This window comes from Tursiops truncatus, chromosome 2 (assembly GCF_011762595.2).
Source record: "Tursiops truncatus isolate mTurTru1 chromosome 2, mTurTru1.mat.Y, whole genome shotgun sequence".
Lineage (NCBI taxonomy): Eukaryota > Metazoa > Chordata > Mammalia > Artiodactyla > Delphinidae > Tursiops > Tursiops truncatus.
In genome coordinates this window covers 75679884-75696435 of record NC_047035.1, presented here as the reverse complement: position 1 = coordinate 75696435, position 16552 = coordinate 75679884, and the positions used below count along the sequence as shown (strand labels likewise).

Below are 16552 nucleotides of genomic sequence, written 5' to 3'. Positions count from 1 at the left end.
GTTTCTATAAGGCAGTCTGGCAAATGACCTTGTAATAGTCTACCCACAATCCTCTTGCCAATAATGCTATATGGTTCCGTCTCATTTTTACTTCATTATTATTTTTTTAAGTGTTGGGTGTTCGTTGCTGTGCACGGGCTTTCTCTAGTTGCAGTGAGCGGGGGCTACTCTTCATTGTGGTGCGCAGGCTTCTCATTGCAGTGGCTTCTCTTGTTGCGGAGCACAGGCCCTAGGCATGTAAGCTTCAGTAGTTGTGGCACGTGGACTCAGTAGTCGTGGTTCACGGGCTCTAGAGCGCAGTCTCAGTAGTTGTGGCACACAGGCTTAGTTGCTCCGCGGCACGTGGGATCTTCTCAGACCAAGGCTCGAACCCGTGTCCCCTGCATTGGCAGGCGGATTCTTAGCCACTGCTCCACAAGGGAAGCCCTCATTTATACTTCTTGTGCCCCAAGAGCCCAAGAATCAGCCTGCATCAGCCACAAAATATCTGAAGTCCTCTTGATGATTGTTCATACTTGAAAAGCTTCTCAGAGAATCACAAACATAGTCTAATTAACTCCCTGATTCAAAGGAGAGATTTCTGAGAGGAAGTCTTTTTTTTTTGGCTGTGACTCTCCTGAAGGAGTCTTCCTATTGGGATCAACTGTGAGCAACCCAACGCCTCTAGCAACTGCATGAGGCCTGGTCTACTGATTGTATCGAACCGTCTAAAATGGAATCTGGTGACCCTAGGGAGGATCCTGCCGGAAAATGAGTCACGAGATGTCCTTGAACACTTAGTCAGCTTTCTACACTTCCTTCTTTAAGATCACGATGTTGGTGACGTCTCTGAAATCCTGTGGCATTTCTCAATGGTCCATTCCACAGATATGAAGTATCCTAAGATCTGAGTAGCTCCTCCCACCCCAAACTTGAAAATACTATCAATATCGAGGACAATACCATCCTATTGGAATAGGGACCAGTAACTATGAGGTCACATTTTGTGGTGTGTCTATGCTATATATGCCCTCTCCCATGGTTTTTGTCACTTTGAGAAGAGAATGTGAGAGCTGGGCAGGGAGAGGGCAGGAAAGGGGCATGAGGCAGGCATACTCAGACAAAGAAGAAGAATGGAACTCGGATTCCTCTACAGTTTATTGTTACAGCAGAAGTTGTGGGAGACAGGAGGGCGCCCCCCACACATAACGCACGGTGGTCAGAGCCCCAAGGCAGCCCTTCCCACCGCGATGCCAAACCCCAAGCAGCCCTGCCCAGCTTGGCTCCCTCCCCGCCTCCCACTCTAGACACACACTGTCTAGACAGCTACCAAAGTTAGAGCAGCCAATGGCCCCAGCCCCCTTCCTATTGCCCAGCTCCAATCCTTCTGTCACACTTGTTCACTGCCCACCACTTCCCATTCCAGCTTCCATTTCCACACTGAATGTTTCTGTCACATCCTGAGGACCACGAACCCATAAGCAGTTCTCCCGACACACATTCATTTAGGCCCATGCCCTTCAGTAGTCTGAAGGGTTCATGAGAAGCCATATCAGCTTTGGTGAGTGGTACCCCGGCCGCGAGCCCCCGACTCTTGCAATATGGCAAAAGGAGGCAGAGTCTGGAGGAGACGCCACGGACAACTACAACAACCTCTCATCCCTTAGCTACAGACACCCAGAGTGGGGAGAGGGGATACGTGCCTTCTCTGCCTTAACACCATGATGGAGGGGGGTCATTTAGGGGTCTGGGTCCCTAAGAGATATTAGGACATCTCTCCCAGGAGCTGAGGGGAATCACAGGTTAGAGGTCAAGGTTAGGGTAGCAATCAAAGATCAAGTTCCTCTCCACACACGATCTGCCCCGCTTCCCTTGCTCACTCTGGCCCAGTGCCCTACGCACCTCCCAGGTTAGTGCTGGGGGAGATGAGGGCTGGGTCCTACACCCAGGGCAACAAGGGTCATTCAACAGGAGACCTCCATGGTGTGCCCTGGGGGCCCTGAAGGGAGAGGCCCAGACTCGCTGCTCTGGGACAGGGTGCGAGAACGGGATCGGTTGCCATCCAGGGATGCGGCACTGGTCAGGGAGGCTGTGCGAGACCGGGACAGGCGAGTCATGCATGACGAGGCCACTGTGGAGACAGGAGGAGAAGCAGGCAGTCAGAGAGGAGAGGGGAAGAGAGGCTGGGAACTCAGAGTGGGGTGCCTGGCTGGAGATGAGAGTTATAGATGGGGCCGGGGGTCAATGAGCTTGATTTTGCAGATGGTTGTAAATCCAGGAATAAGCCTAAATGGGTTGCTCCCCTCAGCGCCCCTCCCTCCTCCTGTGCCAACACCCCTTGTCCTCATGACAGCCTCTGACCCACATACTCACTATAGCCCATGCCTTGCAGGAAGTACTTGAAGGCCTCGGTCAGCTTGCCTGGCTGTAAAAGTAAAACGAGGAGAGGGAGACAGCGAGGGGAGGTTAGAAGCTGAGCTAGAGCTCACGGCCGTGGCACGTTAGAGATGGGGTGTGTGGCAAAGGCTATCGTTCAGGGCCACTAATAGCCCACCCCACAGATGGCAGGGGTACTCACCTGAGTCAGCTGGGGCTGACCTCCGGAGTCAGCCATCTGTTCAGGAGACAGCCATCCAGAAAAAGTGACACACACATAAACAAAAAGCCACGCCGAGAGGTAGAAGAGGGTCTCTCTTCCCCAGGTTCCCCACTCCAGGCCTTTAGGGTGTTTTTTATTTTTTTTTACTCCACCCACCCACTTGCTCCCATGTAGGACCCTGGAAGCCTAGCAGCTGGATGTAGAGAGGATCTATGGCTCTGGACAGGGGGCCAGGAGTCAGGCTGGGCGTGGAGTACGGTTACTGACCTTGAGGAAAGAAGTCTGGGTGGGGTCCAGTTTTGAGTTACATTCCACCTGAAGTAAGGAAGAGGCTGAATGAATGAGGCCACACTCCCTGTGGCCCCTCTCAAACAAGGAACCCAGGGACCCAGACCCAGTTTCTTTCTTATCAGCCCCCTACCCATCTCCTTCTTACCAGGAATCAAACTCTTATGCCCCAAAGTTGCTCTCCCTGTCCCAAACAGAGCTTGCCTCTTGGCAAGACAGCCCTCTGACTGCCACCCTCCCTCACCCACCCCAAGATTCCCTACTGACCACTGCATCTTCATGGGGTGCTTGGTCTCCTACCACCAGCATCACAGGGCACCTAGAGGCATAGTGTCGAGGAGTCGGCGGTGAGCCCCTGGCACTCCCTCCCCCGTCTTCTCCCAGAAGAGCAGCTGGAAGATGTTGGCTCCAAAGAGGAAACAGCCTTTTGAACCTCACTGACCCCACTAACAGGGTTCAAAGTGGTAAGACCTAGAGGGTCGTGATTTGCTAAATAGGATGGAGCGGGGGGGGCAGGTGACAAGAAAATTCCCTGGCAAAAGACTCTCCTTCTAAAGGATGGAAGCACCTAGGGAAGATCCAGGGAGAGAGGCAAAGCTTTATCCCTTAAAGTCTTACTTGAGGGTGATATCGCTTCCACGCTCAAAGTTCAGGTCTCGGCGACTAAAGAGGGTGCAAAAGAAGAGTAGGAATTTTAGGCAAGTAGTGCTATCCATCCAGACAGAAGCCAGGTGCCCCGTGAGGAAGTTATCTTCCTCCCCAAAATTAGAGTCAAATATTGGTGATTACAGGTGGGAACTGAAGGAGAAGGTGGCAGACAGGCCTCAAGCATGAGCCCTATGGTCATTTGTGCCCAAGGTCCCTGGTCAGAGGGCAGTGAAGGGGATGAAGGGCACAAAGACACGAGATCATCTAACTTCTGCGAATCCAAAAATCTAAGGAAGTAACAGGAGCAAGGGGACCGGCTCCTCATAATTCTCCCCCCTGGGTCTGTCCTGCAGCTGCCCCAGCTCCCCACCGAATCCTGCCCGCCTTGCACGGCCTACTTCCCAGCCTCCCCTCCCCTTCTCTGTGCCTCCCATGACCCCCGTTACTGCTTCTACATTTCTCTTACATGCCCACTCACTTGTTGTAGCTGTTCCAGTACAGTTCAATGTTCTCCAGGTTGGGGGCATGTGTAATGATATTTCTATACTTCTGTATCAACTCAGAATTTCCAGACAGCTCTTCCTGAAGGAAAGAAGAGGGAGAATAATTAGGGCTGGGAAGGGAAGTCAACAGTTACTGGATGCGAAGAGGCAAGCCCTCTTCCCTCCCCAGATCCTATCCCAAGTAAGGAAGTCACCCCAAGCATTCCAGTCCCTGCTGGTCCCCTCTACTTCTTCCATCTTCCACAACCACTTACCTGGCTGAAAAGATGTCCAAGGATCATCTCCGGAATGGAAGAGGTGAGGCCTGTTAGCTACGTGGAAAGGGCAGGTAAGAAAGCTCAGGACATTAGGTGGAGAAAAGACCTAGGCAAAGTGACATGGCTTCTTTCCTGCTCCATCCTCCCTCCTTGAAGCTCACAGGCCAATCAGTTATGTTGTTAGAGCCTGAATGGACCCATACGGGGGAAGCCCGCCCTAGATCTCAGTGCACAGGCCCCTCCAAACCTTGTGGGCTGCCCAGTCCATCCAGCCCTTGGCATTGGGATCGATGTTGATGAGGACAAGACCCTCGACAGTATCCGGGTGGGTAAGCTGAGGGGCAGTAGAAGGAATGGAAATCAGAGGCATACATGGCCTTACCCCTCCCCGGTGAGCTCCATCCACCCCAGGCTGCACGGGGCCTGTCTCCCCACCCTCTTACGCACGTCCTCCCCCTAAACACACACTAGTAAACAATACTCTGCCTGGGCCTTGGACCTGCCTTTCCCTCGTCTGGGGTTTTTTATTTCTTACAGCATATCGCGACAGGACGTAGGCCCCAGCTCCAACACCGACTCCAATTATTGTGAAGAAACTGTGAAAGGGAAATGTAGGTCTAATGGGTCCTGGTGTCCAAAACTTTGACTCTCCAAACTCCTCACCCTCCTTCCCAAGGCCACGGGCACAAAGGACAGAAAGGGACCTTCCTTTGGGGGATGCTGTAAAAGAAGGTGCCAAGGAGCTAAAAATGGACACTGGTGGTCAGCGTCAGTCCCTGAAGTCTTCCCCCAGCTCCCTCTGGGAGAGTGAGTGTCTTGAAAAGAAACACCTGTTTGCCAACCAACCAGACACTGTTTCTTATGTAGCTGTTTGTCCATCCTCAACTTTCAGGAGCTAGTTCAACTTGTTCTGTTTTAGTTCCTGGTTCCTCTAGAGGAACTGGGAAGAAGGGAACTTGAAGCAAGATGTTAAATAAAAGATACAACTTTAGTGAACAACAGGAAGAATGGGGAGAAAGAGAGCCAAAGGGTGAACCAGAGCTGCCCAGGGCCCTGGTGCCCAGGAAAAGCCAAGCCAAGGACAGAGCCCAGCATCATCAGCACTACATGCGCAGCAAGGAGGCCTTGCCTGGTTTCTTTCTTTTCCTTCTCCCACTCCCCTCACACACAGGGTGCCGAGGGCACCAGGTGTGTGTCTGGAGGAGGCAGAGGGGGTGGGAGGGAAAGACAGGTCTGTCTGGTTCCTCGGGGGTTGTGCCACCCCCTCCTCTTTCTTCTCTAGCTTCCAGATCAGAGAAGCCCCTCCTCAGCCTGAGGCAGGGCCAGGCACACAGCTTCCTTTTCTTCTCCTCTATCCCTTAGGGCTACTCTGCTGACTCAAGTCAGTTTTCCACACCCACCCACTTCCTCTCAACAATCAGATTGGAGCGTGGAGAAGGGAGGGTACTTCTAGTCCACACAGAACTCGCCCAGGAGCCATGGTGGGCACAGGAGCTCTAAGGGCCACCTTGTGCTGGAAAGAGAACTCTGGCTTGGAGGGGTCCCCAGGCCTCTCACTTTAAGTACTGCAGGATGCAAGGGATCATGTCCGCAAGCTGGTCCAGAGATGGGTACTGATATCTGGGGAAGAAAGGAATGTTGAGGAAAATAGCAACCTGCCCTTACGGCCCCCACCTCAAGTATCCTACTCTTCCTCTCCCAGAATTACCACTCGCCCTCCCTTCCTTCTTCCCCGGTCCGATCTTCTCCATGCCTGCCATGTGCCTCACAGTCTGATGAGGAGGGAAGGAGCTAATTCTCACCCCAAAGGGAACACGGGAGCCCCCTCTTCCATTCCAGGGGCATCCACGTGAACCCGCACGAAGTTCTGAATGATTTCCTGCATATCCGCAAATTGAAACAGCGGCTGGAAGCAGGATTTATCTAAAGAGAATCCCCATCGCCCCAACAGTAGAATTAGACAGGGAAAATGTCCCCAAGTCAGAACCCACCCTCTTTCTTTCATGCCACAGTCAGGCTAGGAGAGAACTTTTCCTTGACGTGCCACATGGCTCCCTTCCCATACTGACCCTTCCCCTCACACCGACCACCGTTTTACCCTTCCCCGCAGCCTCTTCCCAGAAAGAAATGGGAGGGGAAGTGAAGGTCCTTACAGTTGAGCCCCACATCGTGGTAGGTGAGTATCGCTGGGCGTTTGGGTTTGGGGGTGCCATAGACAGTAAAAGTGATGGGGCCATAAGGTGTCTCCACAGAGTGAGTCTGCAGGAAAACAGGTCACACCATCAGGTAGGAGTTAGGCTAAGAGGAAAAGAGGCAGGGGAGGAACCTCCACAAAAGTCAGGGAGTTGAGGGGAGGCGGGGAAAGAGAGGAGACGGGAACCAAAAAATAGAAACAGGATCGGCAAGAATTCAGTTTAGGTAAAAATGACACTGGAAGATGATTTTGAGGGTGGAAAAGAATAATGAAAGATCGCAGAGCATCAGGGAACTCTGAGAAGGGAGGAGAAGGAATGAAAGGGAGAGATGGGGACAGGAAAGGACTGGAATAGAAGGAGAGGAAGCAGAGAGGTGAGAGAGCCACGTAGCGGCCCTTTCCTTCCTGGGGAGAGGACAGCCCCTCCTCCCACCTGCGGCTGCCCCAAGCTGTTACCTGTCCCTGGTCCAGGAGGATTCGGGCAGCTAACTCAGCCTCCTGGAGAAAGACACACACGGACAGATACACACAGAAACACACAGCCACGCAGAGTCAGATGGAGAGACAGATACAGATAAAGAAAGGTAGGTAAAGAGAACAACAGAGACCAAAGACAGAAAGAGATTGACAAAAAGAGACACGGAGAGGATGAAGGTTAGCGTAGTTACAGGACAGAAGCCTGGACTCTCAATTGTGGTGTATGGGGAGAGAAACGCAGGTAGACGTGGAGAAAGCAGGGGTGTGGTTAGACGGAGATCATGAATTTGGGAAGGTAAGGAGTGAGGGGGATGCCTGAAGGTCTGGAATTCGGCCCTGGGAGTCAGAGGGTCTCTGATAACCTTGGCCACCTCAGGTGTCTGCCCCGGCAACAGCGGCTTCTCCTCCGTGATCTGCACCTCCTGCAGCTCCGCCATGGTGGCCTGGCAGGGTGAGGAAACACGGAGACTGGGGAGGCTGGCTCCATACCCCCGCACCTCCTCGAACAGCTGGCTTCCTCTCTCAGCCCTGGACAATAGGGCGCAGAGGGCCCCAGGAGCTGAGGACTACTCCGGGACACAGAGAGAGCCTTTCCTGCCCCCAACTCCAGATCCAGGCAGCTGGGGAGGAGGGCTTGTGCAGGAGGGCTCAGGACACCACTTCCTTTTAGCCTGGCCATCCCCAACCCCCCTCAACACCCACACCTCCGGACCTCTCTCCCCTGTCCTGGATGGAAATACCAGAGTGGGGCAGCAGTGCAGCTCGGGTATCCCAGGCTATATTTAGGGGCCACCCCACACTCCTAGTTAGTTAGGTAGGGGGTGAAACTCGTGGCTCAGTGACTGGGTACTCTAAAGATACTAAGGATGGGTAATGAGAGTTCACCATGGACTGTGACCTTCAACTAAAGCCCCAAAGTCAGCAGCGCAAAGGGAAAGGGGCTAAAAATGACCTGAGTAACATGACCAAGAGGGGGAGGGGGAAACAAGAAAAGAAGGACAAGGGACATCTGTGTCCAACTGACTCAGTGCCTCCCTTCCTCTCAAGACTCTTCTTCCTGACTGTGAATAAATTAGCATATATTCAATCTTTGGGACCAGGGCGAGGAGCAGAGCACCTGTGCAGACCAGCACAGTAAAGGGCCAGCAGCCTGGGGGTGGGGTCACTTACTGGGCTCCTATTGGCTGTATGCAGTGGGGTTAAGGGTCAGGGTTCTCACTCCTCCTGGCTCTGGGGTCTGAGAAAACAAGGCAATGAGGTGAATGACATGGGAGACAGACCCTGGGTCTTTTAGGGACAGAAAGCCTAAGCCAAGACCTGGACTACCTGGGTCACCAACCCTTGCCAGGTCACTAACCCTCCCCAATTTGTACCCCCAAGTCCAGTGAACAAGTCTTCCCTAGGCTTCAGCTAGAATCAGTACAGGCTGGAGGGGTCTTCGGAGCAACACAGAGAGCAGGTATCAGTCCAGGCGGGGAGCGGGGGGGGGGGGGGGGGGGGGGGGGGGGGGGGCGGCTGGGAGAGGAGAGAAGGAAGTGCTGATGTGGAGGAAAGAGCATGGCTTGTGTCAGAACCTCTGGATTCTAGTCCGAGGTTCTGCTGCTACCAGTGTGACCTTGGCTCAGCCTGTCACTACTCTTGCCCTCAATTTCTCATTTGCAAACTACAAGTGGGGACTAGGGGATCCCCAAAATTTTTGACAGCTCTCGAGTGAGATGGGGTAGCAGAGCACGGCTGTTTCTCTCCACTATTTAAAAAAAAATTTTTTTAAGCCTCGTGCCTTCGCTTCTCTCCTCCACCCAGTCTCGATGTGGGTCCGCGAGTGGAGAAGGGGTGAGGCAGCGGAGAGTGAGGGGCGGTCCCACAATCTCTTCCCAGCCTGCCCCGACGACCTGCAAAGGCCGAGCGCCGGCTGGAAGGGATGAGTAGGACAGAAGGGACTGACTGGGCCCAGCCCCCGGGACCTGTCCCTACGAGTCCCTCCGCTGCGCGTCCGCGTGGGGACTGACACGCTCGCGCGGCTGGCGCGGAGCGCCCTGGACCCCGAACACAACCTCGCGCACGCCCCAAACACGCCCTGCAGCCCGCGGAGCCTCCGCCTTTGTGCGCGGCGGCCCAGCGGCCCTCCCAGCGGGCCCCTTCCCGCGAGCCGTCATCTCCGAGGGATCGGGATCAAACCGCCCTCCACCCGCCACCGGCCCCTTCGGCGCCAGCCAGGCCCCGCGGCCCCTCGCCCGCCCTTCCCCCTACCTGCTGCCGCCACGGCCGCTTCCACCTTCACTTGCCTTTGACTCCCCGGCCCGCCCCGGCTCGGGCTCCCCACAGACCCGCCCCCGGCCCGCCCTCGCCCGCCCACGGGCCGCCGGATCCCAGCAGATCCGCCCCAGACCCCTTGTAAACACGCCCCCCTTCCCCCCGCCCCAGGCTGCCTGCGCTCTGGGAGGGCCTGTGCTGGGGGCCCGAAGGGAGCTCTAAGGAAAGCAAACTGCTGGGTGCTTCCAGGCTCTGGTCCCGGCTACCCGCAACGGGGCGGCTGTGGGGTACGCGGGGATCCCTTAATCCCGCGGGGGATCCCCACGCCCGCCCGCAGCACTGCCCCCGCCCGTGACCTGGCTCTGCCTGTCGCACTCAGGCTCCTTACTTCGCCCCCAGACTCCGAGGTGGGGACGGGTAAAAGGGAGGCGAATCCAGGGCGCTGGCATCCCACGAATTTGACTCCACCCGCCCGGAAACAGAGTACTAGGTTAAGGGAGGATCGCTGCTGAGGAGGCGGGGGTCTCGCCCGCTGGGAGGGGAAGGTGTGCCTGCGCGGACTGGGCGGTGGGGGCTGGAGGTGGGAGCGTCGAGGGCGCAGGAGTTCCAGCTCGGGGGCTCCCAGGGCCCTTGGTACCTCCTCTCTCTCCGCAGTGTCCCGACGCCTTCTCTCCGGCCGCTCCCTGAGGAGTTGGAAAACAAGGCGGGGAGGGGGGTACGGGGAGTGCGGGGGGCTGCTATAAATAGAGGGAGATCGCGGGAGCGGGGGGGGGCGGGGAGAGGATGGCCAACGGGGACTCCCGGGTCAAGGCCCCAAGGGGGGGGCGGAGGAGGGGCCAGGGACCCCCAGGGGTTCTGACTCTTGGGTAAACAGGCGCAGGGGTGGAGTTAACTCTGTGGAGGTGGAGTGGGGGCTTGGGGAGGACGCAGTGTCCTGGGCTGGGACCCAAGAGACCCTGTGGCTTCCGAGCTAACCCCTTCTAGTCTGGCCCAGAGGACGGTGAGGCCAGCTCGGCCCGGCGGAATCGCATCGCCCAGGCGCTGGTTTCTCAGGCACTGCTGCGTCTCTCAGGGCCTGGGTGGGTTTGACGTCCTGGACCCCTCACTCGCCCTGCCCTCCCCCGACTTATATGCACCCTCCCTGTGCCCCTAAGAGGAAATCCACCCAGAAGGGGATCGTTATGTGGCTAAAGGGATTCAAAGTTGTCTTAGACAAAAGGACACCAGACTGAATTTCTCCCCACCTGCACCCTTTCCAGGCCCCCTCCCCCCCTGAGGTCCCCACCCTATCCTCCTTCAGCCTGGCTCCCGAGTTGCCATTTCGGGGGCTGGGCCCCAGGCCAGTTGGGAACAATGGCCAATGGAACTGGAGCTGCCAACTGCAACACCAGCTCAGACTGCCCCCACCAAGACCCCCAAATTGCCTGCCCCCTCCTGCCTGGGAACTGCCCACCACCACCACCCTCACCACTCACGACCCAATCCCATCCAAGGAACATCAATGCCCCTTTCATCCCCACTTGGCAGAGTCTATTGGAAAGGAGGGCCCAAGAGGGAGGAGGTGACCCAGAGTAGAACCGGTCAGGATCAAGCCCAGCTTTCAGCAGCCCCACATCTAAAGGATCTCCCCTAGATCCCCCAATTTGGAGCACCCAAGTTTTCCTCCATTCCTTTCCCCCACTCCCTTCATAACTATTTACCCAGAAACTGGCACAGAAGCTGGGTACCCTGGCTCCTCTCCTAGTCCCCTCTCCCCTCTGGATGTCATATTAACACTCTCCCGGACAAGGAAAAGCCTGCTGGAATTGGGACTGTAGATAAAGATGCATAAGACAGAAGAGAGATTTCTCCAGCCCGACTGCAACTGGGGGAGAAAGAGAGCCTAGGGTGAGAGCTTCTGCCGGCAGCCTCCTCTGATGTGTCTAAAGTAGTGTTACTTGGAGTGGGGGAGGGAAGGACCTGGAGGTTCCAGCATCTAAATTCGTCTCTGGGTCAGGATGACTCAGGGGGAACCTGATAAGGGGCCAATGCAGGGGCGTAGGGCAGACAGGAGTTGGGAAATTTCCACTGGGATCTGTTTGCGTCCTAGGCTTGGGGTCTCAGCCTGCCACAGGCAGTAATGAGGCTGCTTCTGATCTAAGATGGGGTTCCTCCTTGTCAGGGCAGGTCTCAGCCTGGCCCAGTGTCAGTGGCCCAACAAGAATACTTCTGTCTCTAATTTCCTTCTCTTGGGCCAGAAGCAGCTTCAAACTATACCTTCCAGTAAGCCACAGTTTTAAGTACCTGCTCCATACAAGCCACTGTATAGATGGAATTCAAAGAAGTGTGATGTCTAGTCATACCCTCTCTAGAGCATAGGATCCAGTAGTTGAGTGAAGGTATAAAGATAGAAAAAATTAAGAAGTGATGTAAATATAAATTAATTGTTTAGACAATAAGTCCTATAGCAATAGTTTCCCACCCTTTTCAAGTGGGAGATCAGAGATTTCCATTTCCAAATGAAGGTTTTAGAATCCCCTGATGGGGACAAACCGTGAATTCAGCAATACTTTCAAATAAATTTGTTCAGTCTTCTGATAATCGCAACATCTATGCATCTATGCACCTACATGTGCAAAGCTTATTATTTACTCAACAACCAGTCTTCTGTGTACATACAGGTTGCAGAGGTCCTTGCAATAACTCAGAAACCCTTGCCTCAGGAGGCTGCAGCCCACAGGCTAGGAACCATTATCTTAGTATAATTCAGAGGAGGAAAAGGGTTGTTTTCTTTTAAAGCAACCAGTGCTCAAGCTGTTTCATTTTGGGCTTTTTAAATGAATTTATTTTTTACTTATTTACTTTTGGCTGCGTTGGGTCTTTGTTGCTGCGCACGGGCTTTCTCTAGTTGTGGCGAGTGGGGGCTGCTCTTTGTTGCGGTGCACGGGCTTCTCATTGTGGTGGCTTCTCTTGTTGCGGAGCACGGGCTCTAGGCGCGCGGGCTTCAGTAGTTGTGGCTCGCGAGCTCAGTAGTTGTGGCTCACGGGCACCAGAGCGCAGTCTCGGTAGTTGTGGCGCAAGGGCTTAGCTGCTCTGTGGCATGTGGGATTTTCCCAGACCAGGGTTCGAACCTGTGTCCCCTGCAATGGCAAGTGGATTCTTAACCACTGTGCCACCAGGGAAGTCCCAGGAAAAGGGTTTTGTTCCTAGGGTAAACCCTATGAAGAGTACAACAATGGAGTACTTGAGTGGTAAGGAGGGGCATTCTATCCAGGCAGAGAGAGATCATGAAGGAAAGTTTTGGGACAGAAATACACAAGTTACTAGGATGAATTGAATAGTAGCTACTATGTGCAAGGTAATTCCCATATATTATCCCCTAATACTATATAAAGTAAGTACTATTGTCCTCACTATACAGATGAAGAAATTAAAGCTGAGAGATGTTTAGTGACTTGCCCAAGGCCACTCAGCTAGTAGATGACTCACCTAAGACTGAAATCCCCAGATTCATTCCACTCCAAGGCTATTCCCTCTCCACTAGGCTTCAGGTAGCTTCTGAAGCATATAATGATTAGGCCATTATGGCCCCAGATGAAGAGTAATGTTGACGAAAGGTGGGTGATGTTTGGTAAGGTAGAGTGGAGCCAAGTGTGAAGGTCCTTGAATGACAGGTAAAAAGGTTTGGCATTTCAGAAAGGTTTGAAGATCCATAGAGTGTTCTTGAGTAGGAGCAATGGATAAATAATTGTTCTGTGAAAATTAATCTGATGGGGGGTTTAAAAGAGATGGATGATGGGGTGGATAGGGGTGAAGCATTTGACTTAGGAAAGAGGTCATTTAGAAGCCAGGATAATCAACTAGATATGAGATGACAGGGACTTGAATAAAGTGTGGGAGGAATAGCAATGGAAAGAAAGGAGTGGATTTGTAAGACAAGGGAGATTATAGGAATCGGTGACTGATTAGATGGGAAGGAGAGGAAAGTCACCAACCTAGTTCCTCTCTTTTAGGGGCCCTGAAGTTCGTTCATCTGTATGGTTTCCAGCCAGAGAAAAGGCCAAAGAGAAACCCCTTCTGAAAGAAGAAACAACACATTTAGAAAAAACTGAATAAAATTATAGCATTACTTTAAAAGAAAAGTCGGGGGGTGGAATTCCCTGGCGGTCCAGTAGTTACTCAGTGCCTTCACTGCCGGGGCCAGGTTCAGTTCCTGGTCGGGGAACTAAGTTCCCACAAGCCATGCGACGCAGCCCAAAACAAACAAACAAAAAAGGAACATCCTTGACCTGCACAGAAAATTATCTAGAGTCTGAGGCTCAACCTCACCCTGACCCACCCAGATGTGTGACCCTCCAAGGCCCGTGCTCTTTCCACGTGGGGCCCAACTTTGGAAGCCACTTAAGCTCCTATTACACCTGGTCTGCCAAACCCAGCGGGATTCTCCATGTTGGTCACGAACCTGGGCCTGGAGACTAGAAAACAGGACAATGTTGGACTGATGTCAACCTGTTTCCATTAACTCCTTCCCTGAGCTCTCCTCAGCTTTTGTTGAGGGACAGAGCATAAGGCAATTTGATCAAGACCCAGAGGACTGGGTCAAGCGGGGCTGAAACCATGAGGGAAGCTTGATCACCTGCAGAGATCAGGAGGTTGGCAACATGCTCAATGCAGCATGCAAGGTAGGAACCTAAGAACCCCACCCCCAAAGATTAGGGCTGTAGCAAGGGCTGAAAATTATGTCACAGAAACACTGCTGAGGTCATAGAACTTCCCTCTTCTCCCCAGTCTTCCCACTGCCACATAGTCTCCCCAGCCAGCCGGCTCTCACAGATCTGCACACACTTACTTACAAAGGCTGGGAAGGGTCAGACACCATCTGGGTACTCTCAGGTACACAGAAGTGATGGGGCAGTGGGTGGTGGTGGTGATTGTTCAGTATGTAGGATCCACACTAGTATCCCTTGTACTGGGAACAGTAGGTCAGATGGGAATCAGAGGGAAGGGGGGAGGGAGGGAGAGGGAAAAGGGGGTTTGTTCCTGTTGCTGATTCTGATTTTACTTTTTTGTTTTTATAGGATTTACTCTTTTTTTTTCTTAATTAATTAATTAATTTAGGGCTGTGTTGGGTCTTCGTTTCTGTGCGAGGGCTTTCTCTAGTTGTGGCAAGCGGGGTCCACTCTTCATCGCAGTGTGCGGGCCTCTCACTGTCGCGGCCTCTCTTGTTGCGGAGCACAGGCTCCAGATGCGCAGGCTCAGTAGTTGAGGCTCACGGGCCTAGTTGCTCCGTGGCATGTGGGATCCTCCCAGACTAGGGCTCGAACCCGTGTTCCCTGCATTAGCAGGCAGATTCTCAACCACTGCGCCACCAGGGAAGCCCCTGATTTTACTTGAACCTTCATCATTATTACTCCTCAATCCTCCCTTCCCCTCCTCCCTCACCCCCGAGTCTCCCCCCATACTGTTCTCCCCCACCTCCAGTTGACCATGGCATCAGAAGCAGAAAGAACATTCCAACGGTTTGCTGTCTTTGGAGGATCGTCAAGCAGTGGCACTGAAATGAACAACAAGAACTTCTCCAAGCTGTGCAAAGACTGTGGCATCATGGATGACAAGAAGGTCACCTCCACTGACGTGGACATCGTGTTCAGCAAAGTCAAGTAAGGGACCAGAGACGGGAGCGGGGGGTGGTGAGTAGAACTAACGAGGTGGTGGGATGCGGGAGGGCTTCTGGCACTGTGCTAGCCCCTGTCCTCAAGGCACTCAGTGTGTAGAGGCCCTGTCTGAGTAAGGGGAGGGTTGGACCTTGGAAGGTGATGAGTTCATGTTCCTGAGTTCCTGAATTTCTGTCTGACTGATCAGGGCCAAGAATGCCCGAACCATCACTTTCCAACAGTTCCAGGAAGCAATGAAAGAACTGGGCCAGAAGCAGTTCAAGGGGAAAAGCCCGGATGAAGCCCTGGAGAACATTTATAAACTCATGGAGGGCAAGGAGCCAGCTACCACCGGTGTTACTGTGAGTGAGTCTTCATTCCTGACCCCTGACCCTACTTCCCTGAGTCCCTGCTGCTCCTGTGTCCCTTCCTCCATGCCGATGTCCCTAACCCCTGCCAACAGCAGCACTGCAGGGAGATAGGGCAGAAGGCCTCTGGGCACTGTTGGTATTGAAACAGGCTTTAGAGATCATCGAGTCATTTCAGAGGTGAGGAAACTGTGAGAGGAAATGACTTACCCAAGGTCCACAGCTATTTTAATAGTAAAACTTAGACTCATTCCCAAGCGTCCAGGATCTGGGCCAGGCAACTAGGGCCTGGCGGCTTTGGGGGGACACTGAGTGCAGACGACTTGGTACCTGATCCCCACTCCTCTTCTTGCTCTTATGTAAGGTGAAATATCTGACTTCCTCCCTGTCACCCGCCCTCTGCTCCCTACTTGTCCCCTCTCTACTAAAAGCTCTTCCTATTCTAGGTTTCAAATAGGGCCTTCCCAACAGGACAGACTTTGTGTTTTAGGTCTGGGGTTGAAGTCCTCTGGCTGCAGCCTAGTCAAACTAGCTCCTCTGGAAGCAGAAAAATACACACACACACACACACACCTCCCCCCACTTATTCCCATAAACCAGATTTCTTCCTCGCAAGTGGATGGTTCTTATTATAGTTCCTGCCTCCAGCTGCACCTGGGCCCTAAGCAAACAGCACCATGCCAAGGGTTGAACAAGAGCTCTGAGAACTAGTCGAACTGCTAGAAGTTCATCTCTAGAGAAGGGGCGTGACAGTGGAGGGGAAGGGAGAGGGCTCAGACGCCTCATCCTCTGGCTTGCAGAAAGCAGTGACGGTGGGAGGGGTGAGCCACCTGACGGACACCAGCAAGTACACGGGCACCCACAAGGAGCGCTTTGACCAGAGCGGCAAGGGCAAAGGCATCGCGGGACGGGAGGACGTGACTGACAACTCAGGCTACGTGAGTGGCTACAAGGGTGCTGGCACCTATGATAAGAAGGGCAGCAACTAGGGAGTAGCGTCATCTTAGCCTGCCGGCCCTCGACCCTGCATCTTTAACACCGGGAAGCTTGGGGGACAATAAACATCTGTGTGTGCAGCAGCTCATGGGCTCTGTTTTCCACCAGGGTGAGGGAAGAGGGGCCCCTTGGTGCAGAGACAGAGAGAGGAGCTGAGAAACCCAAGGATGGGGGTTCTCAGCACCACAACCTTTACTCTACTTGGCCTCCCCGCCATTAGGTAGCATCCCCTTCAAAAGCAGCTTCTAAGAACACGGCTGAGGAATATATTTGGAGATAAGAGAGAAGCTAGATGTGGAGGCAAAAGTATTTGCTACTTGTGTTCACATAATACTGATATCCATCCCCTTCGACCTG

General features: G+C 53.6%; 2 protein-coding genes and 1 long non-coding RNA gene across 11 annotated transcripts; 1 reads left to right on the top strand and 2 right to left on the bottom strand.

Annotated features, from left to right (window-relative positions):
* Window positions 1–1119: 1119 nt before the first annotated feature.
* On the bottom strand, window positions 1120–9902 carry NDRG2 (NDRG family member 2). 8 transcript variants are annotated; one of them, XM_073800684.1, is made up of 17 exons: window positions 9836–9902; window positions 8116–8182; window positions 7308–7388; window positions 6925–6966; window positions 6428–6533; window positions 6077–6197; window positions 5832–5894; window positions 4810–4870; window positions 4522–4608; window positions 4272–4328; window positions 3993–4096; window positions 3485–3529; window positions 3134–3185; window positions 2846–2893; window positions 2558–2593; window positions 2353–2404; window positions 1120–2110 (listed from the first exon to the last, which is right to left on the bottom strand). In XM_073800684.1, exons 3-17 carry the CDS (start codon window positions 7380–7382, stop codon window positions 1944–1946), a joined length of 1116 nt encoding a protein of 371 aa, XP_073656785.1. In that variant the 5' UTR covers window positions 7383–7388; window positions 8116–8182; window positions 9836–9902; the 3' UTR covers window positions 1120–1943. The 8 variants fall into 8 exon arrangements, with proteins under 8 accessions (XP_073656785.1, XP_073656787.1, XP_073656784.1 ...); XM_073800686.1 differs by lacking the exon at window positions 9836–9902 and adding an exon at window positions 9587–9609; XM_073800683.1 differs by lacking the exon at window positions 9836–9902 and adding an exon at window positions 9196–9285.
* Window positions 9903–12258: 2356 nt separating this feature from the next.
* On the bottom strand, window positions 12259–13723 carry LOC141277997 (uncharacterized). The gene is made up of 3 exons (XR_012330036.1): window positions 13640–13723; window positions 13173–13254; window positions 12259–12317 (listed from the first exon to the last, which is right to left on the bottom strand). It is a non-coding gene; the product is annotated as an uncharacterized lncRNA (long non-coding RNA).
* Window positions 13724–13935: 212 nt separating this feature from the next.
* Window positions 13936–16278, top strand: TPPP2 (tubulin polymerization promoting protein family member 2). 2 transcript variants are annotated; one of them, XM_073800690.1, is made up of 4 exons: window positions 13936–14070; window positions 14659–14837; window positions 15040–15193; window positions 16000–16278. In XM_073800690.1, exons 2-4 carry the CDS (start codon window positions 14665–14667, stop codon window positions 16186–16188), a joined length of 516 nt encoding a protein of 171 aa, XP_073656791.1. In that variant the 5' UTR covers window positions 13936–14070; window positions 14659–14664; the 3' UTR covers window positions 16189–16278. The 2 variants fall into 2 exon arrangements, with proteins under 2 accessions (XP_073656791.1, XP_073656792.1); XM_073800691.1 differs by having other exon boundaries at window positions 13979–14070; window positions 14627–14837.
* Window positions 16279–16552: the final 274 nt, after the last annotated feature.